The sequence below is a fragment of the Cynocephalus volans genome, chromosome 2, assembly GCF_027409185.1.
Source record: "Cynocephalus volans isolate mCynVol1 chromosome 2, mCynVol1.pri, whole genome shotgun sequence".
Lineage (NCBI taxonomy): Eukaryota > Metazoa > Chordata > Mammalia > Dermoptera > Cynocephalidae > Cynocephalus > Cynocephalus volans.
This window is the reverse complement of record NC_084461.1, coordinates 166,931,693-166,952,909: the sequence shown is the minus strand read 5'-3', so window position 1 is coordinate 166,952,909 and position 21,217 is coordinate 166,931,693. Positions and strand designations below refer to the sequence as shown.

General features: G+C 39.6%; 1 protein-coding gene across 4 annotated transcripts in view; it reads left to right on the top strand.

The window, feature by feature from the left end:
- EXTL3 (exostosin like glycosyltransferase 3) overlaps positions 1-21,217 on the top strand; it is a 107,073-nt gene that overhangs the window by 81,029 nt on the left and 4,827 nt on the right. For 3 of the 4 annotated variants that reach the window (XM_063086695.1, XM_063086694.1, XM_063086696.1), the window contains exons 4-6: positions 4,077-4,204; positions 8,958-9,102; positions 13,909-14,037. In XM_063086695.1, coding sequence (XP_062942765.1) covers positions 4,077-4,204; positions 8,958-9,102; positions 13,909-14,037 — 402 coding nt within the window. The remainder of the gene's footprint in view (positions 1-4,076; positions 4,205-8,957; positions 9,103-13,908; positions 14,038-21,217) is intronic. The other variant, XM_063086697.1, reaches the window with a different exon arrangement.

Genomic DNA, 21,217 nt, shown 5'->3' with positions numbered 1-21,217 from the left:
AGCTGTGGCATCAGGGAGCTCTGCACTTGAAACAAGAGAAATGAGAGACAGTGAGCATTGCTCCTGACTCGATTGCTTAGACTGGTGGATTTTTTGCTACAGAAAATGACACGAAATACTGAGAAGTTTCCTAATTTCTCTCTAGTTACTATTCCTTAGTATTATTTAATATATTGAATGTTTATTTGTGGTTTTGATCTATAAACTTCTCAAATCTTTATTCCATATTCTGAAAATAGAATGGTAGGGCTAAATTATGTCTTGTTCCCCCCTCATTCAGTTATTCATTTATTCATTCATTCATTTATAGAACATTAGTTGATATATGCCAGGCCCTATGCTCTATTCATTCTGGTCAATGTCATACCAGTAATTAATGCAGTAGTTTGAAAATCAGTCTTCATGTTCACACATCACTGAAGTGTAATCCTAAAGTCTCAAAACAGCAGTGTGCTGGAATAACGTGAGGAAATGGCCAATGTTTGGGGGAGGGGAGCATTATTCTAATTTAAAACAAAACCAAAGAACAACAAAAAAAATGAGAATCTTTCCTAAACATCACACACTGCCTCTGGTTGACTCATTTCTTTTATGTTTGATCTGCCTTTTCTCAGATTCCTGTGTTCCACAGCCGATCTGTGTGTCTGCATTTAGAAATGTTTGAGTCTTTTTGTCCTTCTGATTTTGGTGCTAGAATGGGTGATAGTTGGTTTGCTGAGCTTTTGTCTAGCAAGTGAGCACTATAGCTTTGAGCAAAATTGTTAGAGGAAAACTGTTATCTCCCTCACTCTTAATTTCGGTTTGTATTTGCAAAGTTGGTACAAAAATCTTTGTGGTTATGGGGGAAGGTGATTGTCCTTAGATAATGAACTATAGTTATTCTTCGAAGTAGTTTGCTTTACTGTCTCCTGGAGATAGACTCTAAATCAGCGTTCTCAACAGCAGCACTAGCGACATTTTGGGCTGGACAGTTCTTTGTTGTAGGGGGCTGCCCTGTGCATCGTAGGGTTTAGCAACATCCCTGGCCTCTACCCTACCCAATAAATGCAGGTAGCTCACCCTCCTTTCCCCCAGTTGTGACCACCCCAAAATGTCTCCAGATGTTGCCAGATGTCCCCTAGGAAGAAAAACCATTCCTGGTTGAAAACCACTACGCTAAATTCTTAAAGCAGACTTACCAGTTTGTTAGCTAACCACAAACAAGCTACCATACTTGATGTTGTGTTTCTGTGGATCCTTAAAAACTTTTATTTTATTCTGATTGTTAGAATCTGGTTTCCTATACCTGAGCAGTTTGTTGCTGTCCAGCCCAAATGGGCTGTGCGGGGATGAACAGAGGTGGCATGTGTACTGTGTTCCTGGAATCCACGGTAGTTGTTCTCTTCTTGACTCTTCATATTCAACTAATGAACTTTAACAAACGTACTCGAAATCCTATTTGTGAAATCTAGGCCAAAACACATTTATATGGTAATAGACCTCCAGCTTATGACTCCACCTAAGTCTTCTACAGAACAAAGTAGTTTCTCTTGATTTGGTTCGATTTGTAAATTAGACATAATTTTGGATATGTTTTAGGTGTCAAATTATGTTCTAGGTGTCAAATTATCATTTTAGTTTTTTAGATTCAGAATTAGGTTTTTTATAGGGTTGCTAAGTTTAGCAGATATGTAACTTCAATTTTGGCAGACAACCTGGTGCTGTTTGGATTTAGGAGAGAGGGTGCTTATGTTCACATGTCTAGTTAGAGGAAGAATTGGAATTTGAACCCAAGCTTTTCTGATTGACTCCAGAGCCATGTTCTTTCCCTCTACCAGTGCTTCTCAAAATTTAATGTGCATAGGAATCACCTGAGGATCTTGTTCAAATGAAGATTCTGACTCAGCTCTTGGTGGGCCTGAAGTTCTTCATTTCTAGCAGTCCCAGGTGATGTCCATGCTGCTGGGCTTTAGATCACACGGTGCTGTGTTCCTAGATTATTAATTTTGTCATAGATAACTCACCTGGAGATTTACTCACAAAATCGGTCATCTACAAGTGAATATTCAAGAGTTGAATTTGTCAGGTTTTTTCCTTCATTTGAAGCTGTGTATTCACTGGTAGGTTTTAAGCTGTGCAGATTCACTGCTAGAGTTGAGGAGCTGTGTCAGCTGAACTGGCAGACTTATGGCTCTGTACCGAGTGAGTGGCAGGCCTGTGAGCAGAGTAAAATGAATGACCTGGGCAGTTTGTTGGGGAGTCCGAGGGACCAGCTGCTATACAGTACACCCTGGTTCCTGAGGCGGACCGTATTTTGTATTTTAATGTCTCTTGAATTGGGATACCATTACAATAGATGGCATTTTATGTCGCTGAGCTTGCCGTTTGGCTCCTACCACTTCTGGCCACCCTCCTACTCCATGGGGAACAGGGTCCAGTAGCCGCTAAGGTGAGTATTTGGCATCCCTGTCCTTGCCACTCTTTTTCCTGACACAGGTTGCAGTTCCTTTGTCTTCTCGCTGCTGAATCTGAGTTAGGAGTCCCTACACTACAAACTGATCCAACATACTGCAGGGAAGATGGAATTCTATGTCCGTTGTTTGGCTCTGACATCTGTTGTCTATAGTAGCATGTCTGTCACAGATCCCTCTTTGTCTTGAGTTGGGCCAGAGCTCCTCTGGGGCTGAGGTGAAGTCTAAAAAAAGGCTCTTTAATAAGGTCAACATTCTGAGTGATCAGCTATTTCACATGCTTCCTTCATTGGCAGTTTTTTTTTTTTTTACCTTTATGGAACACAAATTATTAATGCATTTTCCATGGTGGCTTTGGTTTGAAGAAATTTATAAAGTTAACATAAGTTTAGCAGAACAAGGACTGAATTTGGAGTCAGCAGGCATGAGTTCTGCACAGTTCTGGCTCTCTCAGCTTGCTAGTTGTGTGATGCAGTTTTTCTCTCCAGGGTGAGAATGATTTTGGCAGAAGAGTGGAGGAAGAGAGGTATTTTAAGCTGAAGGGACAGTGGATGACGTCATGGGAGTGCCTTTCAAACCATTCATGCACTTTAAGGGCTTAGACACAGTGAATTTGTCATGCCAGGGAGAGGGATTGTCCTCTGGACAAGTGAGATGGTCTGTTGAAAGTAGTATGACCCTTCCTGGATTTCTAAAAAGATTATTCCTCATGAGATTCTCTTTGTTTTTGGTTTTTGAGAATACAATAATGGTTCTTCGTTAGGTAGATAAAGATACTAGAAAAATAAAAGGAGCTGTCGAAGTACTGACTGTGGGCATTTATTTGAGTTTTATGAGGCAAGGTGAGTAACAGAACTGCCACCTACATTGTAGGTGAACTATACTTACCTGAGATATGGTTAAATGAAAAAAATTGTTACAATGTAGTTCTCCTGTTTGAGGCATTGATTTTTGTTTATGAGGAGAATACTGCTTTGGATATATGGATCACTTTGGATAGATGTCTTGATCTGGAATTTGCTAAAGACTCAGAAGGAGTTAGTTTTACTGAATAGTTACACCTTGAAAAGGAAGGAAAGCTTTTCTTCATGTAGGTAGGAATTATAAAGGTGAAGTAATTAACCTCAGCAGGATAGGCTATGCTTTGTTGTTGTTGGGTTTTTTTTTGGTTTATATTTCCAAAAAGGTCTTAAAACTGGTGGTCAGAAGTGACATAGATGCAAGGGATATCTGAGCTTGGTTTAAAATTCATGAGCAAGCTGGGATTTCAGAGCTAGGGGTGGGAATCTTAGTTCTACTCCGCCACCTTGTGTTCTCTTTGGAAAGTCATTCTTAATTTCCCTAGACTGTGTTTATTGCATATGTAAAGTATTCCTCAGCTTTAGCTTGTTTCACAAGAAAATTAGTTAATGAATGAATAAAGCTTAAAACGTGAAATCAACATTTGTTGAAATAATAAAGCAGTTTTTTATTTCTGAATGGCATATGCTAGATTTTGCAGGTGGTAGGTAATCAGGCAAAATTATTCAGTAAATTTAGCCATAGTCTCCTTTGACCTAAAGACAGTTTTGATCTTGCATTCTGTAATGCAGCATTGAGTTTTAGTGTCTTCCTTCCTCATTGCAGGTGGTCCGTACTGAGAAGAACAGTCTGAACAATCGATTCCTGCCCTGGAATGAAATTGAGACTGAGGCCATCCTGTCTATCGATGATGATGCTCACCTCCGCCACGATGAAATCATGTTTGGGTTTCGGTGAGAGACTGCTTTTCAGTCAGGAAACACTTTAGTTTGCAAGTGACAGAAAACTAACTCAGGCCTGGATCAGGCAGCAAAATGAATTTCATGGCTGATAGTAACTGAGAAGCCCTCAGAGGCAGTAAGGGCTGACGTAGGCTGCAGTTGGATCCAGGGTCTTGGTGGTGTCGGAGGCACCATTTCATTATCTCTAGGTTCTGCTCTGCTCTTACATAGGCTCTTCTTCCTAGGCCAGGGAGATGGAATTCTTGGATGGGCTAGACCAGGGTTACTGCCTGCTCCTGGAGCTGCGAGTATGTCATCCTTATACCCAGACCATGTGGGCTGAGGGTGGAGGCAAGGGGTTGTTTTCTAAAGGAAACTTGAAGGTTTTGTTGTTAGAGGAATGGAAAATAACTCATAGGCAGATAGAAGTAACACATTGCTATGTGTTGGGGCAGTGGAACAGTTGCAGAATCCTGGGCCCAGAAAGATTTGGGGGAATATGGGGTTGGAAGCAAAGATCCAAGTGGAAAGAGAGGAGGGAGGAGGAGGAGATGATGGTGATTATGATGATGATTATGATGATGATGATGCTTAACCTTTGTTGAACACACACCGTGTGCCAGAGACTAGCTGAGCACCTGCCTGATTTATCTCATTAATCCTCCCGAAACTTGATAATGTGAGAAGTAAAGGACCCAGAGAGCAAAGCTGTGAAGCTGGAGAGTAAGTGGCAGACAGAGCTGGGGTTCAAACGCAGGTTTGTCTGACTCCAGAACTTCTGTGCAGCCACTCAGCTGTGCCGCTGTCCTGAACCTCAGCAGCTGCTGTCAGGGCTTGAGCAACCCACTCGAGGGTACATTACAGGTACAAGAATGGAGTGGGTTAGGGCTGCTCAGAGTGTGTCATGAACTGGCATGTTGGTCCAGGGACAGTTTGTTACCTGTCCATAATGAGGTAAGTACAAAAATCGAGGGTAAGCGTTTAGAAACTTCTAAAGCAATTAGACATTTGCTATGACATCCAAGTGTGTGATCATTTTCCTTGCAATTCATTTTTTTTGTAAAGTATTTTGAATATAATTCACGTATCATACAATTTACTCATTTAGGTATGTATACAATTCAGTGGTTTTTAGTATATTCAGAGTTATGCAACCATCACTACAGGTATTCCTAGAAATTTTCATCACCACCAAAGGAAACCCCATACCCATTAGCAGTCACTCACCATTTCCCTCCAGCCCCTCTAAGTCCTAGGCAACCAGTAACCTTTGTGTCTCTATAGACGTGCCTGTTCTGGACATTTTATATAAATGGAACTATACAATATGTGGCCTTTTGTGACCGGCTTCTTTCACTTAACAGTGTTTTCAAGGTTCATCTACCTTGTAGCATGTACCAGTATTTTATTCCTTGTGTACGGATATACCACATTTAGATTACTCATTCATCCGTTGGTGGACATTTGGGTTGCTTCTACTTCTTGGCTATTATGAATAATGCTGCCATGAATATTCATGTGCAAGTTTATGTATGAACATTTCATTTCTTTTGGGTGTATAGCTAGGACTAGACTGGCTGGATCATATGGCAATTCTGTGTTTAACATTTTGGAGACCTGCCAGACTGTTTTCCAGAGCAGCTGCCCCATTTCACATTCCCACCAGCAGTGTATGAAAGTTTCAGCTTCTCCACACCCTCATCAACACTTAAGTTCTCTTTTTTAAAAAAACACTTACAGCCATCCTAGTCAGTGTGAAGTGGTAGCTAATTATAGTTTTGATTTGCATTTCTCTGATGACTAATGATGTTGGCATCTTTCATGTGCTTATTGACCAATTGGCCATTTTTATATCTTTTTTGAAGAAATTCAGATCCGTTGCCCAGTTTGGTTTGGGTTGTTCATTTTTTATTTCCGAGTTGTAAGAGTCCTTTGCACATTGTAGATACAAGTCCCTTATCAGAGATTTGAGTTGCCGATATTTTTTCCCACTCTGTGGGTTGTCTTTATTTTCTTGAGATATCCTTTGAAGCACAAAGTTTTAAATTCTGACGAAGTCCAGTTCATCTCTGTTTTCTCTGGTTGCTTGTGCTTTTGGTGTCACATTTAAGAAACCATGCAGTTCATTTTTATTGTATTTTACAAAAGTATCATTCCACAATAAATTTAGGGGGAAATTAGTTCTTTGCTAAGATAGTTTGAGAAGCACTGTAATAGATTTCTGTGGAGGTCTTGTTTGGATAAAGTTTGGATCCAGGATGGAGCGCTCTTCCCTGTGCCCACATTCCATTCACTGAATACCTGACCTGCCTTGCCCAGCCCTTTGGCTTCAGTTTATCAGTGCGGATGTGTAGTAGACCTCTGGCTCCCGCTGGCTTCAGTTTGTGAGTGCAGATGTGCAGACGAAAGGAGCAGCAGTTTTATTGCTGTATCCATCTTAAATCTATAAAGAATGATTTGACACATTTCTGATAAATTAGAACATCTGTTCTTCTCCCCCACCCAGCCTCCTCCTATTCCTTTGACTTCCTCCTAGGATATTATTGAAGCAAGTCTGTTGCTAGCTATGATTTAAAAAAAAAAATCGTCCTAAGCCAGGGTATTTTGTTTGTTACATGAAAATAAACAGCCAGCTGTCTGCTTGTTTTTATGAAAGGAAGGAAGCCATGTCATGACCAGAAGTGGTCTTTGCCCTTGCAGGTGTTGTTATTGATGGTAGGGAAGGGAGGGTATATTTCTGACACAGCATGACATGGTTTAGAGCATACCGAAGGACTGGGAGCCACGATCAGAGTCATGGGGTGTTAACAAGAGATCCCAAGAATGATTTAGATAAGGAGTCCCAGCTTTGATGAGTTTGAGGCTTATTAAGACAGCTGGCATTTGCTGTCTTTTGTGGTCCCAATTTAGAAAGACTTTTGACCTTTTCCATGCCATTTCTCAGCAGATTTCCAGGTGGTGAGAGAATAACAGGGAGCCTTTTAATGTGTCTCATAACATTCATTCGAAATTCGAGGTTTAGCCTCCAGTAATGGAACTGGTGAATTATCTCTGGCTGTGTATGTCCTTACCTCTTCTCACCCTGACTGCTTTCTCATTTGTATGGGCATACTTTGATCTAAAAGCTTTCTCTTATTAATCTCCTCTATTTGCTATTTCACCTGAATGGGAATGAAACAGACCCAAGTTCAAAAGGAAAGGTTGAGTATAAGAATTCTTCCATCTGGCAAAAGATAAATCTTGACTAACTTCAACTTATGGAGCCAAGAAAGAGGCAGACATATTCTTAAGGAATAGATAAAAGAACATCCAAAAGAATTGAAAACACACGTCCACACAAAAAGCAGTTTGTGAATGATCACAGCAGCATTATGTATAATAGTCGGAAGTATAAACAGCACAAAAGGATAAATATTGTGTGATTCCACTTATAAGAGGTCCCAGCGGAGTCAAGTTCATAGAGACAGAAAGTAGAAGGGTGGGTGCCAGAGGCTGGAGAAGGTAGGAGTGGGGAACTAATGTTTAATGGGTGTAGGCTTTTGTTTTGGGAAGATGAAAAAGTTCTAGAGATGATGGTGGTGATGGTTGCACAACAGTGTGAAGGTAATTAATGCCTCTGAACTGTATACACTTAAAAATGGTTAAAATGCTAAATTTTGCCACAATAAAAAAATCAGTAGTCTAAAAAAAGCCCACCTTGAAGGCTGTTTTATTGGGATAAAGGTTGTGATTTGGCTGTAAATCTCCTGAAGCTCTTGCACAGGCCTGTGTGTTCTGTGGAGCTTAACTGCTTCCAGCTCTGCAGTTTCAGCCTGTGAAACTGGGGTGCCCACTTTGTTTGTTCTGCCTGACCTATAAATTTGGAAGTGATATAAAAGTTTACCCCGAAACATACTGAATTCTGAATTTATTTCTTGCATTTAGCGAAACCTTTCATTTGTGTGGTTTTGTAGACCTCTTCTTCTCATGATACAGCTTTTTCCTTGAGCTCTGCTCAAATTAGGGATTAACACTGATGCACTTCATCCCAGGCAGTAGTCTCCTATGGTTAGACTTGTGGTCACTCGACTTTTTTATTGTGTACTCTTTTCAGTACACAAGTATTGCAAAAGTTAAGTATGCAATATACATAAATTACATACATGTCCTACTGAACTAATATATTGTGCTCATTGAAAACAAAACTTTTGCTGGCCAGTTAGCTCACCTGGTTAGAATGTAAAAGGCGAAAGATTTATACGATCTGAAGAGAAACCAGAGTGTCTGGTTAGAATGTAGTATTGGTAACACCAAGGTCAAGGGTTTGGATCCCCATACCAGCCAGCTGCCAAAAAAAAAAAAAAAAAAAAAAAAAAAGAGAGAGAGAGAAACTTTTTTTTAGAAATTAAATAAGATGAAAAATAAATAGAGATTGATATCTTCTTCTTGCCTCTTAGGAGATTTTTGTCCATAACCCATTCTGGAGACCCCTGTCCACGTTATATCAGCTTCTTTTTTCTGTAGGGGCTGGAGAGATGCTGGCTGCCAGAATAGAGGGCAAATAAGCAGGTGCTTATTAAGGCAGCTACATATGATACTGTTTATTTGTTTGTATCCTATTTGGCTTGTGATTGATATTGTTATTTGACCAAAAAAAAAAAGGGGGGGGGGGAAAGTAAATAAAAGCCTAAGAGCCAGAGAGCCTGCTCAGAGGCAAGACTTTTAAGTGTTGCTGCTCATTTCAGAGCTCTGTACTCAGGTGTGTTCATGCACTTCTGTTTTTGAGGGTGTGGAGAGAATCACGGGACCGCATTGTGGGCTTTCCTGGCCGTTACCATGCATGGGATGTCCCTCATCAGTCCTGGCTCTACAACTCCAACTACTCCTGTGAACTGTCCATGGTGCTGACAGGTGCTGCCTTCTTTCACAAGGTAAGAAAAGGCTGCTAAGAGTGGCATCAGCTTAGTAAGAGGTGAGCCTTTGCACGGTAGTGAAATGCCCTCAGTTTAGCTTTCCTAATGCTTTTTTGTCCCTTCTGTGCTAGAGGTAAGCTATTTCTGTTTTTTAAGACAATGATCAAGATGCTTTGAGCAACTCTGGAACAAAAAGGTTGGGAGGGCTGCCTGCACAATTGCATCGAAGCCATTAGGAAAACCTGTTTCTCTTTCTGGGCATCAGCTGTCTCTCTGTAAAACTGAGGGCATTGGCAGACAGACCTCTTAGATACGTTCAGTTTCAGCATTGCCATCCTGCACATGGCCCAGCCAACACAAGGCTGACCCCTGGCCCTTCTCTGACACAGACTGACCTTACTGTTCCGAGCCCCACCACGAGCCTCTGTCTATTGTGGCTCTGTTTGATTCTTTAGAACTTGTTACTCCCGCTGTGTCTCACATCCCAAATTTCACTGAATATCCAAAGTGCAGCCCCCTCTAGTCATTCCTTCTCTCCGGCACCGTCATCTCTATGTTCTACTTTTTGCTCTTGACCCATCTTTCCTCTGACCTCTTCTGTTGTGTAAAGTAGCCACTGGCCACATAGGGTTATTGACTGGTCAGAACTGGGATGAGCTGTAAGTGTAAGAAATACACCAGATTTTGAAAATGCAGCATGAAAGAAAGAAGGTACAATATCTCAATAATTTTTTATAATGTGGTGGGGGTTTTTTGGGGTTTTTTTTTTTTGTTTTGTTTGTTTTTTTTTTGGTGGCTGGCTAATATGGGGATCAGAACCCTTGACCTGGTGTTATAACACTGCATTCAAACCAGCTGAGCTAATTGGCCAGACTTCAGTAATTTTTTATATAGACTGCATATTGAGATCAATTATTTTGGATATTCTGGGTTAAGTAAAATATATTAGTTAATGTGACTGTTTCTTTTTACTTTAAAAAAATGTGGCTACTAGAAAGTTTAAAATGACATGTGTGGCTTGTGTTACATTTTTGTTGGGTGGTGCTCTGTACCTTCCGTCCTGAGGTCTTCTCTGTGCTCTGAGATAACCAAGTCACCTCTGCCTCCTCCTTCACAGAACACCTCCTCTGGCTCCTTGACCCAGTTGAAACCCGACTTTTCTCTGAGGCCAGTGCTTTTTCTTTGGCCCTTTCCCGTAGACTCTGAGGCTACTTATTTCCCCAGATTTGTACTTTGGAGCAGGGAAGGTGTAGGGAACATTTTCATTGCTTGCCAGTGACTCTTCTGGATGTTTACTTCTCAGCTGTCATGTAAAATCTGTCTCTTTGCTGCCATCCGCCAGCCTCCTAATTGTTCCCTCACAGTCATCAAGGCTTTGCCTGGCTCCTCACCCTGTCTCCACTCCATGCCCCCGTTGTTCAAGGTGCTCTCGTCCGTGTGGAAGACCACCCACCACTGTTCCCTATAAATGCCGATGAGCCCCAGAGTAGCCTCTGTTGCCCTTCTTACTTTGTGTTTTGCCTAGGCTTCCTCTGATGCTCCCAAGGCTTGTGGCTTTTCTTAGCACCTACAAGCTGATGATTTCCATGTCTATATTCTAGCCTTGCCTTTTGGTGAGATGTGTAATTTGTGTATTTAATTGTTTTCAGGGCATCTGTCTGTCCCTCAGGTACTTCAAACTGAACTTTTCCCCAGAAAGCTCACCACCTCTCCCCCAAATCTTTCAAATCTCTTCTCCCTTATATATTTCATTTCAGATGGTGGCATCTTACAAGTCACCTCAAATAAAACCGTAAAAGTCATTTTATTAGGGACATTTTGAAGCAGCCTAAGAAATCATTAAACTTTCAGTTTTCTTTTTCTTTTTAAAACTTAATGTGTGAAGCTGATATACTCATCCCATTCTTGAAATTAGCTCTAGTGCTTATTTTCCAAAATTGATTGGGCTGGAGGTTGCAAGTAGGGTGAGAGGGCTGGGGGTCAGACAGCGGCTGGCTGAGAAACCACGTCTAACTAGGAGTCGTCTATTTTCACATTGGCTCATCTAAGCAGGAACTACTGATTTTAGCAGTGTCTGTTTATGCTTGAGAGTTCCCTTGTCTTCCGAAAAGTCTGACTTCTCAAACTCTCCGATTGTTCTTTCAAAAAGTTAATGGTCAGATCCCTTTACTTCCAAGAAATAAATAATTTAATAAAACTTAGTATTTTTTTTGTTTGAAAATCTACATCAGAGGTTATAGACTAGCAGCCTTGAGCCACACTTGGCATATAGAAATGTTCATTTGGTCCCCCAGTGTTGTCCTATACATTGCTAAGTTTTAAAAATTAGAAGATTTTACAAAAAGAGCTGGACCACAATAATAAGGAAGGCTGGGTCCTGCGGGGCTGTGTTCCTGCCTGGCTCAGAGTGGCTGTAGCTGCACGGCCACTCTCCCTGCAGAGGGCGTGCATGCGCCCACTTACTCTGAGACTCCCCATTTTTCTCTCCCTGCAAAGGGCGTGCATGCGCCCACTTACTTTGAGACTCCCCACTTTTCTTACACCCATTTCTTTTGTGTTTGTTTTTGGCAGCTGGCTGGTGCAGGGATTGAACCCTGGACCTTGTTGTCAGCACCGTGCTCTAACCAGCCGAGCTGTTAACACAGCCAGCCCTCCTGTGCCCATTTTTTAAAATTCCACTTACTTGCCTTACTTGCTTGGACCTTGAAAGCAATTAAGTTGGTCATCTCTAATCTGTAGCACTCAAGTTTTTTGATAAGTGCCTGTCAGTAAAACTGTTTGAACATGTACTTAACGTATATATATTTATTTATAAATTATGTGTGTGTGCATACATTACTAAAAAATATTTTTAAAGTTTGAGATAATGATGATGAAATTTTCAAAATAATGTTCTCCCTAAATTCTTAAATTTTAGTGAAAGCAATATGATTGGATACTCTTTGTTTTTGAAAGTCTTGATTGCATCTTGTGTGTTATGGCAAGTCAGAGATCTGTTTCTAACTTAAGCATGTTTGATACTTGGTTCAAATCTCTGTCTTTGGAAGAAACACCTCGTCACTGTGCTGAGCTGTGACACTCATGCTTTTCAGTCTCGTCCACCAATCTGGCAGTGTTTTATTAAAACCAGACCAGCAATTTCCATCTTTTATGATGCTGTTCATGTATTTTAGCAAACCAAGGGAAGGTATTACATTTTTATATTTTAGGGTAGTTTCTAAATCCATTGAAACTCTTCATTTAAAAGATTTTTTTAACAGATTAGGAAGGTTTTTCTGTGTTTCTAAAATGTGCAGATATGCAAGTTTTTATAGATTAACATAAATAATTTTTTCAACAAAACCACATCATGGTGAAAATACTTCTAAACATTTGTCTCACGATGCTTTCTCCATGGTTTTTTTTAAAAAAGGCAGTTCTTTCTTACTGTTAAAATGTTACCATTTCCTCAAATAAATGGATTGTGTTTAGTTAATAAACATATTCTCATGAGTGACTAATGACAGCCACTGGTCATTTAAAGGGTTAACAAATTTGAATCACCTATTTGTAAAAAACGAAAAAATGTAATTGATATTTTAAGTTTACCAACTCCTATGTACTTTGCTACAAGATAACCAGCAAACTACTCTGTGCCACAAAAAATTTTATGATCATTCTTTATTTCCCTGCACAGATTGTACTATTAGGGTAACAGAATATGTGAGTCAGTGTAACGGGCGCCTCACCTATTTGTTTGTTGCCAGCATACTGCCACACATCGTGGTTGACTTGTGCCTATTTTGTAGTATTTGCTGATTTCTGTGGTATAAATATTTTCACCTTGGCTGATTTCGAGTTATCACTACGAGTCACAGAACAACAGTAAAATGTTAATAGATTATAGTAAATATCGTAAGTTAATTAAGAAGTGTTAAGTTCTTAAGTTAATTAAGAAGTGGTAAGTTTTGGATGTTTATTGTGTTGATTTTTTATATAGCTTATTTGATTTCAAGTTTATGTAATGACATTTTTAATAATGGTTATGTTTAATAACAGGCTCACAAAATTCCTGAAAATTTAGCAATCAGTGTTTGTTAGTAAGTGTAAGCTGGCTTTGGCACACTTTGTGGGCCTTGCAGGACATTTGAAGGACTTTGGTTTTTACTCCAAGTGAGATGGGAAGGCACTGGAGGGTTTGGAGTAAAGGAGTGATGTGATCATTTGGACTTGTTTTAACGTGATCACTCTGCTGTACTGAGTAGAGAATGCAGGGAGGATGGTCTGGTAGCAGGGAGACTGTTAGGAGACGGCATGAAGAGGCCAGGCAAGAAATGATGGTGATTTGGAGCAGGGAGTCGCCTACGGCAATAAGCGGTCAGCCTCAAGGATCTGTGAGTGAGGCAGTGAGGGATTGGATGTTCCTGGTTCTGTGATTAACGGAGGTCTGAGAAGATAACAAGGCTTTTTTCCCTCAGTATCCCTACTGCCATTGTCAGAGATAGCATATTGCTCAACTGAACCAGTGTCTGACCTATTTTGACAAATCTTTATATTGATTTCAAAATTGCTGAGGTACCAAGGCGATTACATGAAGTTCTGTTTGTGAAAAGGTGTGATCATGGCAATTTGAATGGGATAATTCTTCACTGCAGAAGATCTGCATTGCAGGATGTTTAACATCCCTGGCCCCAACTCCCTTTATGCCAGTAGTGCTTTCCAGTTATTGCCACATCCAAACTGTTCCCCCTTCCAAATAGCCCTTAGATCCATGTATATTTTTGCCAAAAGCCAAAGAACTGTGGCCTCTAACAGAGTATATGATTCTTTTTCTTCTCCTGATAGTATTATGCCTACCTGTATTCTTATGTGATGCCCCAGGCCATCCGAGACATGGTGGATGAATACATCAACTGTGAGGACATTGCCATGAACTTCCTGGTCTCCCACATCACTCGGAAGCCCCCCATCAAGGTGAGGCCCCACCACCTAGAGGACTGCCGGTGTGTGCATGCTTCATTCACTTGTCTTACAGTGGCACCGTGTATGACTGTGCCGTACCTCATAGTCCTCAACTGTAAAATGGGGTAAGGACACCACCTACCCTGCAGGGCTGTTTGAGGGTTAAAGGAGCTGTCAACAAAGGCGCTCATCCCTCCTAAGGTCAATGGATAGAATTCAGAGGGTTTGGAACTTGGGTGGGTAAGATGTTGGATCTTTATTTTTATTAATCTCTAACTGGAATTTAGTGTTTTTTTAAATTATGAAACAGATTACAATTCGTAACAGTATTTGCAGTAACTGGTTTATCACCAGTAGAAATCACAGATATTTTCATGTCACATTACATTTGTTGCGGGGTCTTATTGTGTCTGTCTGTCACTGCTTTGAAATTAAGGTATTTATTAGCCTTCCCCTAGATTTTGTTACTTAATGCATTATTAAAAGAACACGTATGTTACTGTATTTTAGTGTAACTTGTTTCCTTTGCAATCTTGTGTATTTTATTTTATGTATTTAAAAACATTGTTCTGAGAAGGAGTTCACAAGCTTCACCGGATTGTCACATTGGTTGCGGGGTGGTGCCTGTCACACAAAAAATTGAAGAATTCCTGAGTTAATATGAGGGTACTTCAAAAAGTTCATGGAAAGATTTGTATTTTCTTTTCATTCTATTTTTCCATGAACTTTTTAAAGTACACTCACATACGTAAAGCTTTAAAAATAGTGCCTGGCATATAAGTAAGGACTGTACAAGTTATTTGCTCAAAGACAAAAGTACTCTCAGAATTCTAGAAAGTTTTGTTCTGTTTTTGTCTTTGAGTTGCCGAATAGATTTGGGCTAGAATAAACCAATTTCACTCTCAGTACACAGAAAACTCAGCTATATCACCTCCTCTGCCCTCATTGCAGGCTGAGGCAACCAGTTCAAGCAGAAACAGTTAGGTTAGCATTAGTCCTTAACAGAAGCGGATGTTATTAGGCCTGGTGTGGGCCTTGCCACAAATAATACTACAGAATCTGTCAGTTCAAGTGAATAATATTTATGACTGTGCTTTGTCCATGTGATGGATTTATACCTGATGTCCTTAGAAAAGTCAGCAAACTAATTAAGGTCTTATTTTCATTATTGTCAAAAAGGCATATTTCTTAATTTTATCAAATAATAAATTTACTTACTTGGGTATCATATTGCCATAATTGTATGCATATTTTGTTCTTCTTACATTTTTTAAAGTAAGTTCTAGACTAAGTATCCACCAGCATGTACTAATAGTGATAATCAAATCTCATCTTTAGTGGTCAGCAGAGTGGTAACCAAAGGACAGTAGTTCTAGGAAACAAAGCATAAAAAGAGAGAGAAATGCACTTGGGGCCTATGTGTCCATTTATACCCAATCAAACCTTTTTCCAAGTATGGCCCATGGTTAGAACCTAACTCTTTTTTTAAAAAAAAAAAAGATGACCGATAAGGGAATCTCAACCCCTGACTTGGTGTTGTCAGCACCACGCTCTCCCAAGTGAGCTAACCGTGGCCTTGGTGTTATCAGCACCACACTCTCCCAAGTGAGCCATGGGCCGGCCCTAGAACCTAACTCCTGGTTTTCCCATAGTTTCTTCTGTTGCTGAGACTTCTGCTAAGGCCTCACAAAGGAAGAATAATTAGCAAAATAACACATCAAATTGTTTGATTTTTTAAAACTGTGAATAATAGTCATAACTATTTATATCAAAATAGTGTGTTTTCCAGGTACAGTGGCAGATCTCTAATATTAAATCATGAAAAGCACCTTTCTTTGTAAACTTTAAAGAGGCAAAGTTCTTAGAAAGAAATTAATAATTGGTACAATTTTCTATTCTTTATTCCTTCTATGTGGCTGGAGACTGTCTGCCTCTATTTATGCCTCCCTAGCAGATCAGAAGACACTGTTCATGGAAGTTGAACGTATCCGTGTGATTAGGTACCTGATAATAGCATCAGTCATCTGAGCACTCACAGACGTGATGAATTTTTCATCTTCATTAAAACATGTTTGTCTACTATATTATTAGGCCAGTGTTTCATTAGCTAAACCATCTCTTCAGTGTAGAGACTTAGGTGGAAATAATTTGTACATGGTATACATGAGTCTTACTAAGTGAAAACTTCAAAAATAAGTATTGTATGTGAATTTTATTTTACTGGAAGATAAGGAGAGTTCAGTTCAGGATTGGGATTACTTTTTTAAATCAAAGGCTCAATAAAGAATGTTTTCAAATTCTAAGTTAATTTCAAACTCTGAGTCTAATTACCTCATAGTAAAGAACCAGTTTGATAAATATTTTATTAATTTACTTAATTTTAATAGTATTGGGTATGCGTACAATTTTATGTTCAGAAATACTGATTTTTTTTTTGCTTTAAAAACCTCAAATTTTCATTAACTGTTCTCTTGTTGGAATTGGGAAGGTTTGACTGCTTCTGTAATTAGAAGTGTTCTTTCAGTGATGGTAATATCTTAACAATATTGACTAAAGAACAGGGATTTAATGTCATTTTATTGCTTTGAATAATGCACTATTTTTACAAGAGGAAAAAGATGTAGCATGTAAATAGGCCTCATTTAGAATAAAGGGTTAAAAACTCACCTAGTGTTGAGAAGACAGCTGGCTTAGGTAATAGAGAAGCTGAGACGGAAACTTAAGTAAACGTCTTAGTTCTCTGTGGTAACATAGGATCTCAGCATCTATTAAGGGTTGCCTTATTGTTAACTCAGCATAACATTAGTATTTCTGTTAGATTAAGTTATCCAGAATGTTCCCGTGTAAAATATAATCCACAATATTCGTTAAGTAAATGTTTAAACTTCAGTTTATATTGTAGTTGTTACTTGATTCTTTTTAATTTTTTTGGTATGTTTTATTATATAATACAGAATATATTGGAGATGCAGTCTCAGAATTTTTTTACTGATGGGTTATGTGATTAAAAACATTTGGAAACCATTGCTTCAGTGAAAACAATAGTTATAACTTTTTATGTCAAATGGAGTAATTTGCAGGTTAAGGGACTTTTCTCCTGAGGTTGTATTCTGCCATCTGCTGTGAGAAGGAGGGTTTTTAGGAACATTGAGAACACAGTGGAATACTGGACAGAGACACCTGATAGACTCCTCTCTAGATTCCTGACACCCACCTCGTGTTTCTGTAAGAACAGGTGGGAAGGGCAGTAGTAACTCACTGTTGACTGTGAACCTGAGGGGAGCTGCCAGGAGTGAGAGGGAGAAGTGAGGAGACTGGGAGGACCCTGTGAGGGACCTGTGGAAGTCACGACCCCCAGAGTCCCAGTTCTGAGGTGAGCTGCCCTTGGAGCGGTGGTCTGCACTTCCTCTCAGTTGCACTCTGGAGGCCTGGGCTCTGATGGCTGGTGTTGGCTACATGCTGTGACTACTGTTCAACTGTAAATTATAGCCTGGGCCTTTTAATTAAACTTTTTTCTTAGTATATAATAGTAGTAACAGTCATTTAAAAATTATTTGGGAAAAGACAGACATTTGGAAAGACATAAAAGTTATCCAAACCTTCTGGCCTCGTTCTTTTGGTTCTCTGGTTCCCTGTCTGTGGTGGTGACTTTTTCATTTTTATTTTCTAAATTTCTACACTTTTTGGTACCCTGCTTTTTAAAAACTAGACAGCAAATTTTCTGGTTCTGGTAACATAGTGGTCTAGGTAACCTACAAACCTGCTCACTACATGTAACAAACACTTTATTTAGTACATAGGTGGGCTCATAAAAAAAAGTAAGAGAACTGCCAGAAAGGAAGAGGACCTAAAAATCAGAGCCTGTGAGGTGTCACTGAGTCCACCCTGGGTGGAACTGCTGTCCTGTGAGAGAAGAACCTCTGGGCCTGTTAAAGGCAGACTGTAGGAACTGGGACCTCCTACCCATTGCCCCAGGAAGATGATGGGCAACATGTTTTATTTTAACCTGGATTCGGGCAGGGTTGGGGAGAAAAGTATGGATGGCGAACTTCAAACAGTCTGAGCCTCCATAGGCTAAGGACTCACCATCCATAAAAATTAGATCTAGTCATGGATATCCCTGGACCGTTTGACTGAATAAGAAATAAAAAACTGCTATGAAGATAAATTCCTTCCAACTGCTCACCTCAGACCCCAAAGGTTACCCACAGATAAAGCCTCATTGAAGGTGAACTTGAAATCTAAAATAACTGGTCACATGAGGACATAGTTGTTCATAAGCAGCAAGAATTACTAGACATAAAAAATAGTAAGGTTAGTTCTCCAAGAATTCCAGATAATAAAACCATTAGATAGAGATAAATAAGTAGGTTTAAAATAAATGAAGATCTAAAGGAACTGAAATCATAAAAATGCAACCAATTACTAAGAAAAAGGAATAAATGGATTCAAAAGACCTAAATGGAACTACTGAAAATGAAAATTATGGTTTTAAGGGCCAGCTCATTGGCTCAGTTGGTTAGAGTGTGGTGTTATAAGGATTCAGATCCCTGTCCTGGCCAGCCACCAAAAAGAGAAAATTATAATTTAAAAAATCTCTGTGGCTGGTATAAAAATCAGACATAACTGAAAAGAAAATTAACGAACTACAAGATAAATTTAAGGAAAATTTTGAGACCGTATTAGGGAGATACAAAGAGATGGAAAATTAGAGGTTAGAGACATGAGGACATAAGGAGAAGGTTCAACAAAAAATCAACAAGAGTACAGCAGGAAGAATAGAGAGAATGGGGGAGAGGCACCTTTGAAAAATACAATGTGAGAACTTTCCAGAATTGATTAAAAATACAAATACTACAGTGAACATTATACTTAATGATGAAACTTTAGAAGATTCCCATTCAAGTCAGTAGTAAGACAAGGTTACTCACTGAATAATGTGGATAGAGTTTAGATTCATATTTATGGATGGGGAGACTGTATCATCAGGACAAAAGTTCTCCCCAAATCTAAAATTTCAATGTAACTAATCAAAATGCTATTAGGAAATTTTGTTTGACTTAGTTTGACGTGGAATTTGATGAGCAGATCCTCAAATATGTATTGAAGGACAAAGGACCAGAATAGCCAAGATACTAGTGAATAAGAATGAGAAGGTGTGGTCTTGCTTTATCAGAAATCATGAATGGTGACAAAATTACATAATTAAGACAATCAGATATTGGTACAAGGGTTGTCCGGTGGCACAAAGTGTAAAGTCCAGAAACAGACCCTGCATTTATGGAAACTTGATATACGATAGAGGTTGCATTTCTCAATGCAAGCTGGGACAATTTTATCTGTTTTATCTGCATGGAAAAAAATACATTACATGCCATACACAGGTGGATTCATGAACTAAATGTGAAGAATAAACTTTAAAACTTCTGTTACAAGACTGGCCGGATAGCTCAGTTGGTTAGAGCATGGCATTGTAACCCCAAGGTCAAGGGTTTTGGTCCTGATCCCTGTACCGGACAGCTGCCAAAAAATAAACTTCTAATACAAACTAAAAGTATGGGATTTTTAAAAATTTTTTGGTGGGGCGATGGGCCAGGCTGGGATCTGAACCCTTGATCTTGGTGTTACAAGGCGGTACTCTACCCAACTGAACTAACCGGCTTGCCCAGAAGGGAGTACTTTGTGATCATTCCCAAAGAAAAAGAATTCCCAGAATGAGAAAAAAGCGACTCAGTAAACAAACTAGTGAAGTATATAAAAAAGCATTCGGTGAAGTAGAAACATGAATGACTAATAAACATATGGAAAGATGCTTCAGTAATAATCAGGGAAATGTGAATTGAAGCAGTGGGAGGCCATTCATAACCATCGGACAGGCAGAAATGAGAGCGTGACAGTACCGAGTGTTAGTTAGTCAGGACGTGCAGAGATGGAAACTGCTCTGCCGTGCTGGTGGGTATATGGGTGGTGCCTCTGTTCTGGAGAAAGGCTGGTATTCTCCAGTATCGTAACTGCAGAGTTAGGTGTCCTGTGATGTGGGTGGGTGGGGTGGGGGGGCACCAAAGTCAGCAACTCTATTTGGAACATTTTATTTCTTTTTTTTAAAAGGAGAAGAATATATAATCTGAAATGAATAGGGCAAAATGTTAATATGTGGCAAATCTGGTAGGTGTGCATGTTTGTTAATGTCTTTCTTCCCTTGTTTTAAAAATAACACTTCATTTATATATCTTACATCAGTAGTAGCAAGTGTTTCATGTACATGGAAGTGCCTTATTCATATATATGTACATGATGTTTAATATAGATGTGTCATTTTTTAAATATACATCCTGTGTTTAAACACTTGTGTAATCAAAATAAGTAAAACACTATCAGTACCCACACATTCTGTATCCTCCATAATCTCATTCCTCTCCCTCCCTCCCTCCATAGACAGTCACCATCCTGCATATTGTTTTTGAAATCTCCTTCCCCCTTTTCCCTCACCCTTTTAAAAAAACACGGTTTTACCATATGTGTACCTATCCCTAAATGATTAGCATTTTTGAACTTCATGTAAATGAAATCAAACTGAGCAGTCCTCTGCATTCTGTTCTTCCAACACTCAGCTATAGGCCTGTGAGTGTAGTCAGCGCTGATGCCTGGGGCTGTATTCATCTTCACTGGCCCAGAACCTGAAGTGGAAGTGTCTTTTCACTCCTCTCCTGCTCTTGTAGGCGTTTTCCGTTTGTCCTTTTGTATTTAAATCATGTGTCCTCCTGACTTTTGTGTGTGGTGTGAGGTAGGGACCAGTCTGGTTCTGTCTCGCAGCTGGCTTTACTGTGCCGCTTGGGTCCACCTGCACCCTAGTGGTTCTGTCGTCAGTCGAGCATCTCTGTGTACACAGCTCTGTTTAAGGAGTCTGCATTTGGTCCTCTCAGCCCACTTGTCCCTGTGCCAAACCACAGTAATTGTTACAGCTTTGGAATTATTTTTTACATTCGGATGACAAGTCCCTTCAACTTAATCTTATACTTCAAAAGCATCTTGTATCTTCTTGGATTTCTTTCCTCCCATATAAATTTTAGAATTAGCTTGTCAACACACATGTGCACATGTGCGCATGTGCACACACACATGCGGTTTGGATTTTGATAAGAGTTGAGTCTGTAGGTGAAATGGAGAAAGCTGCTGTCTTGAAAACATTGAT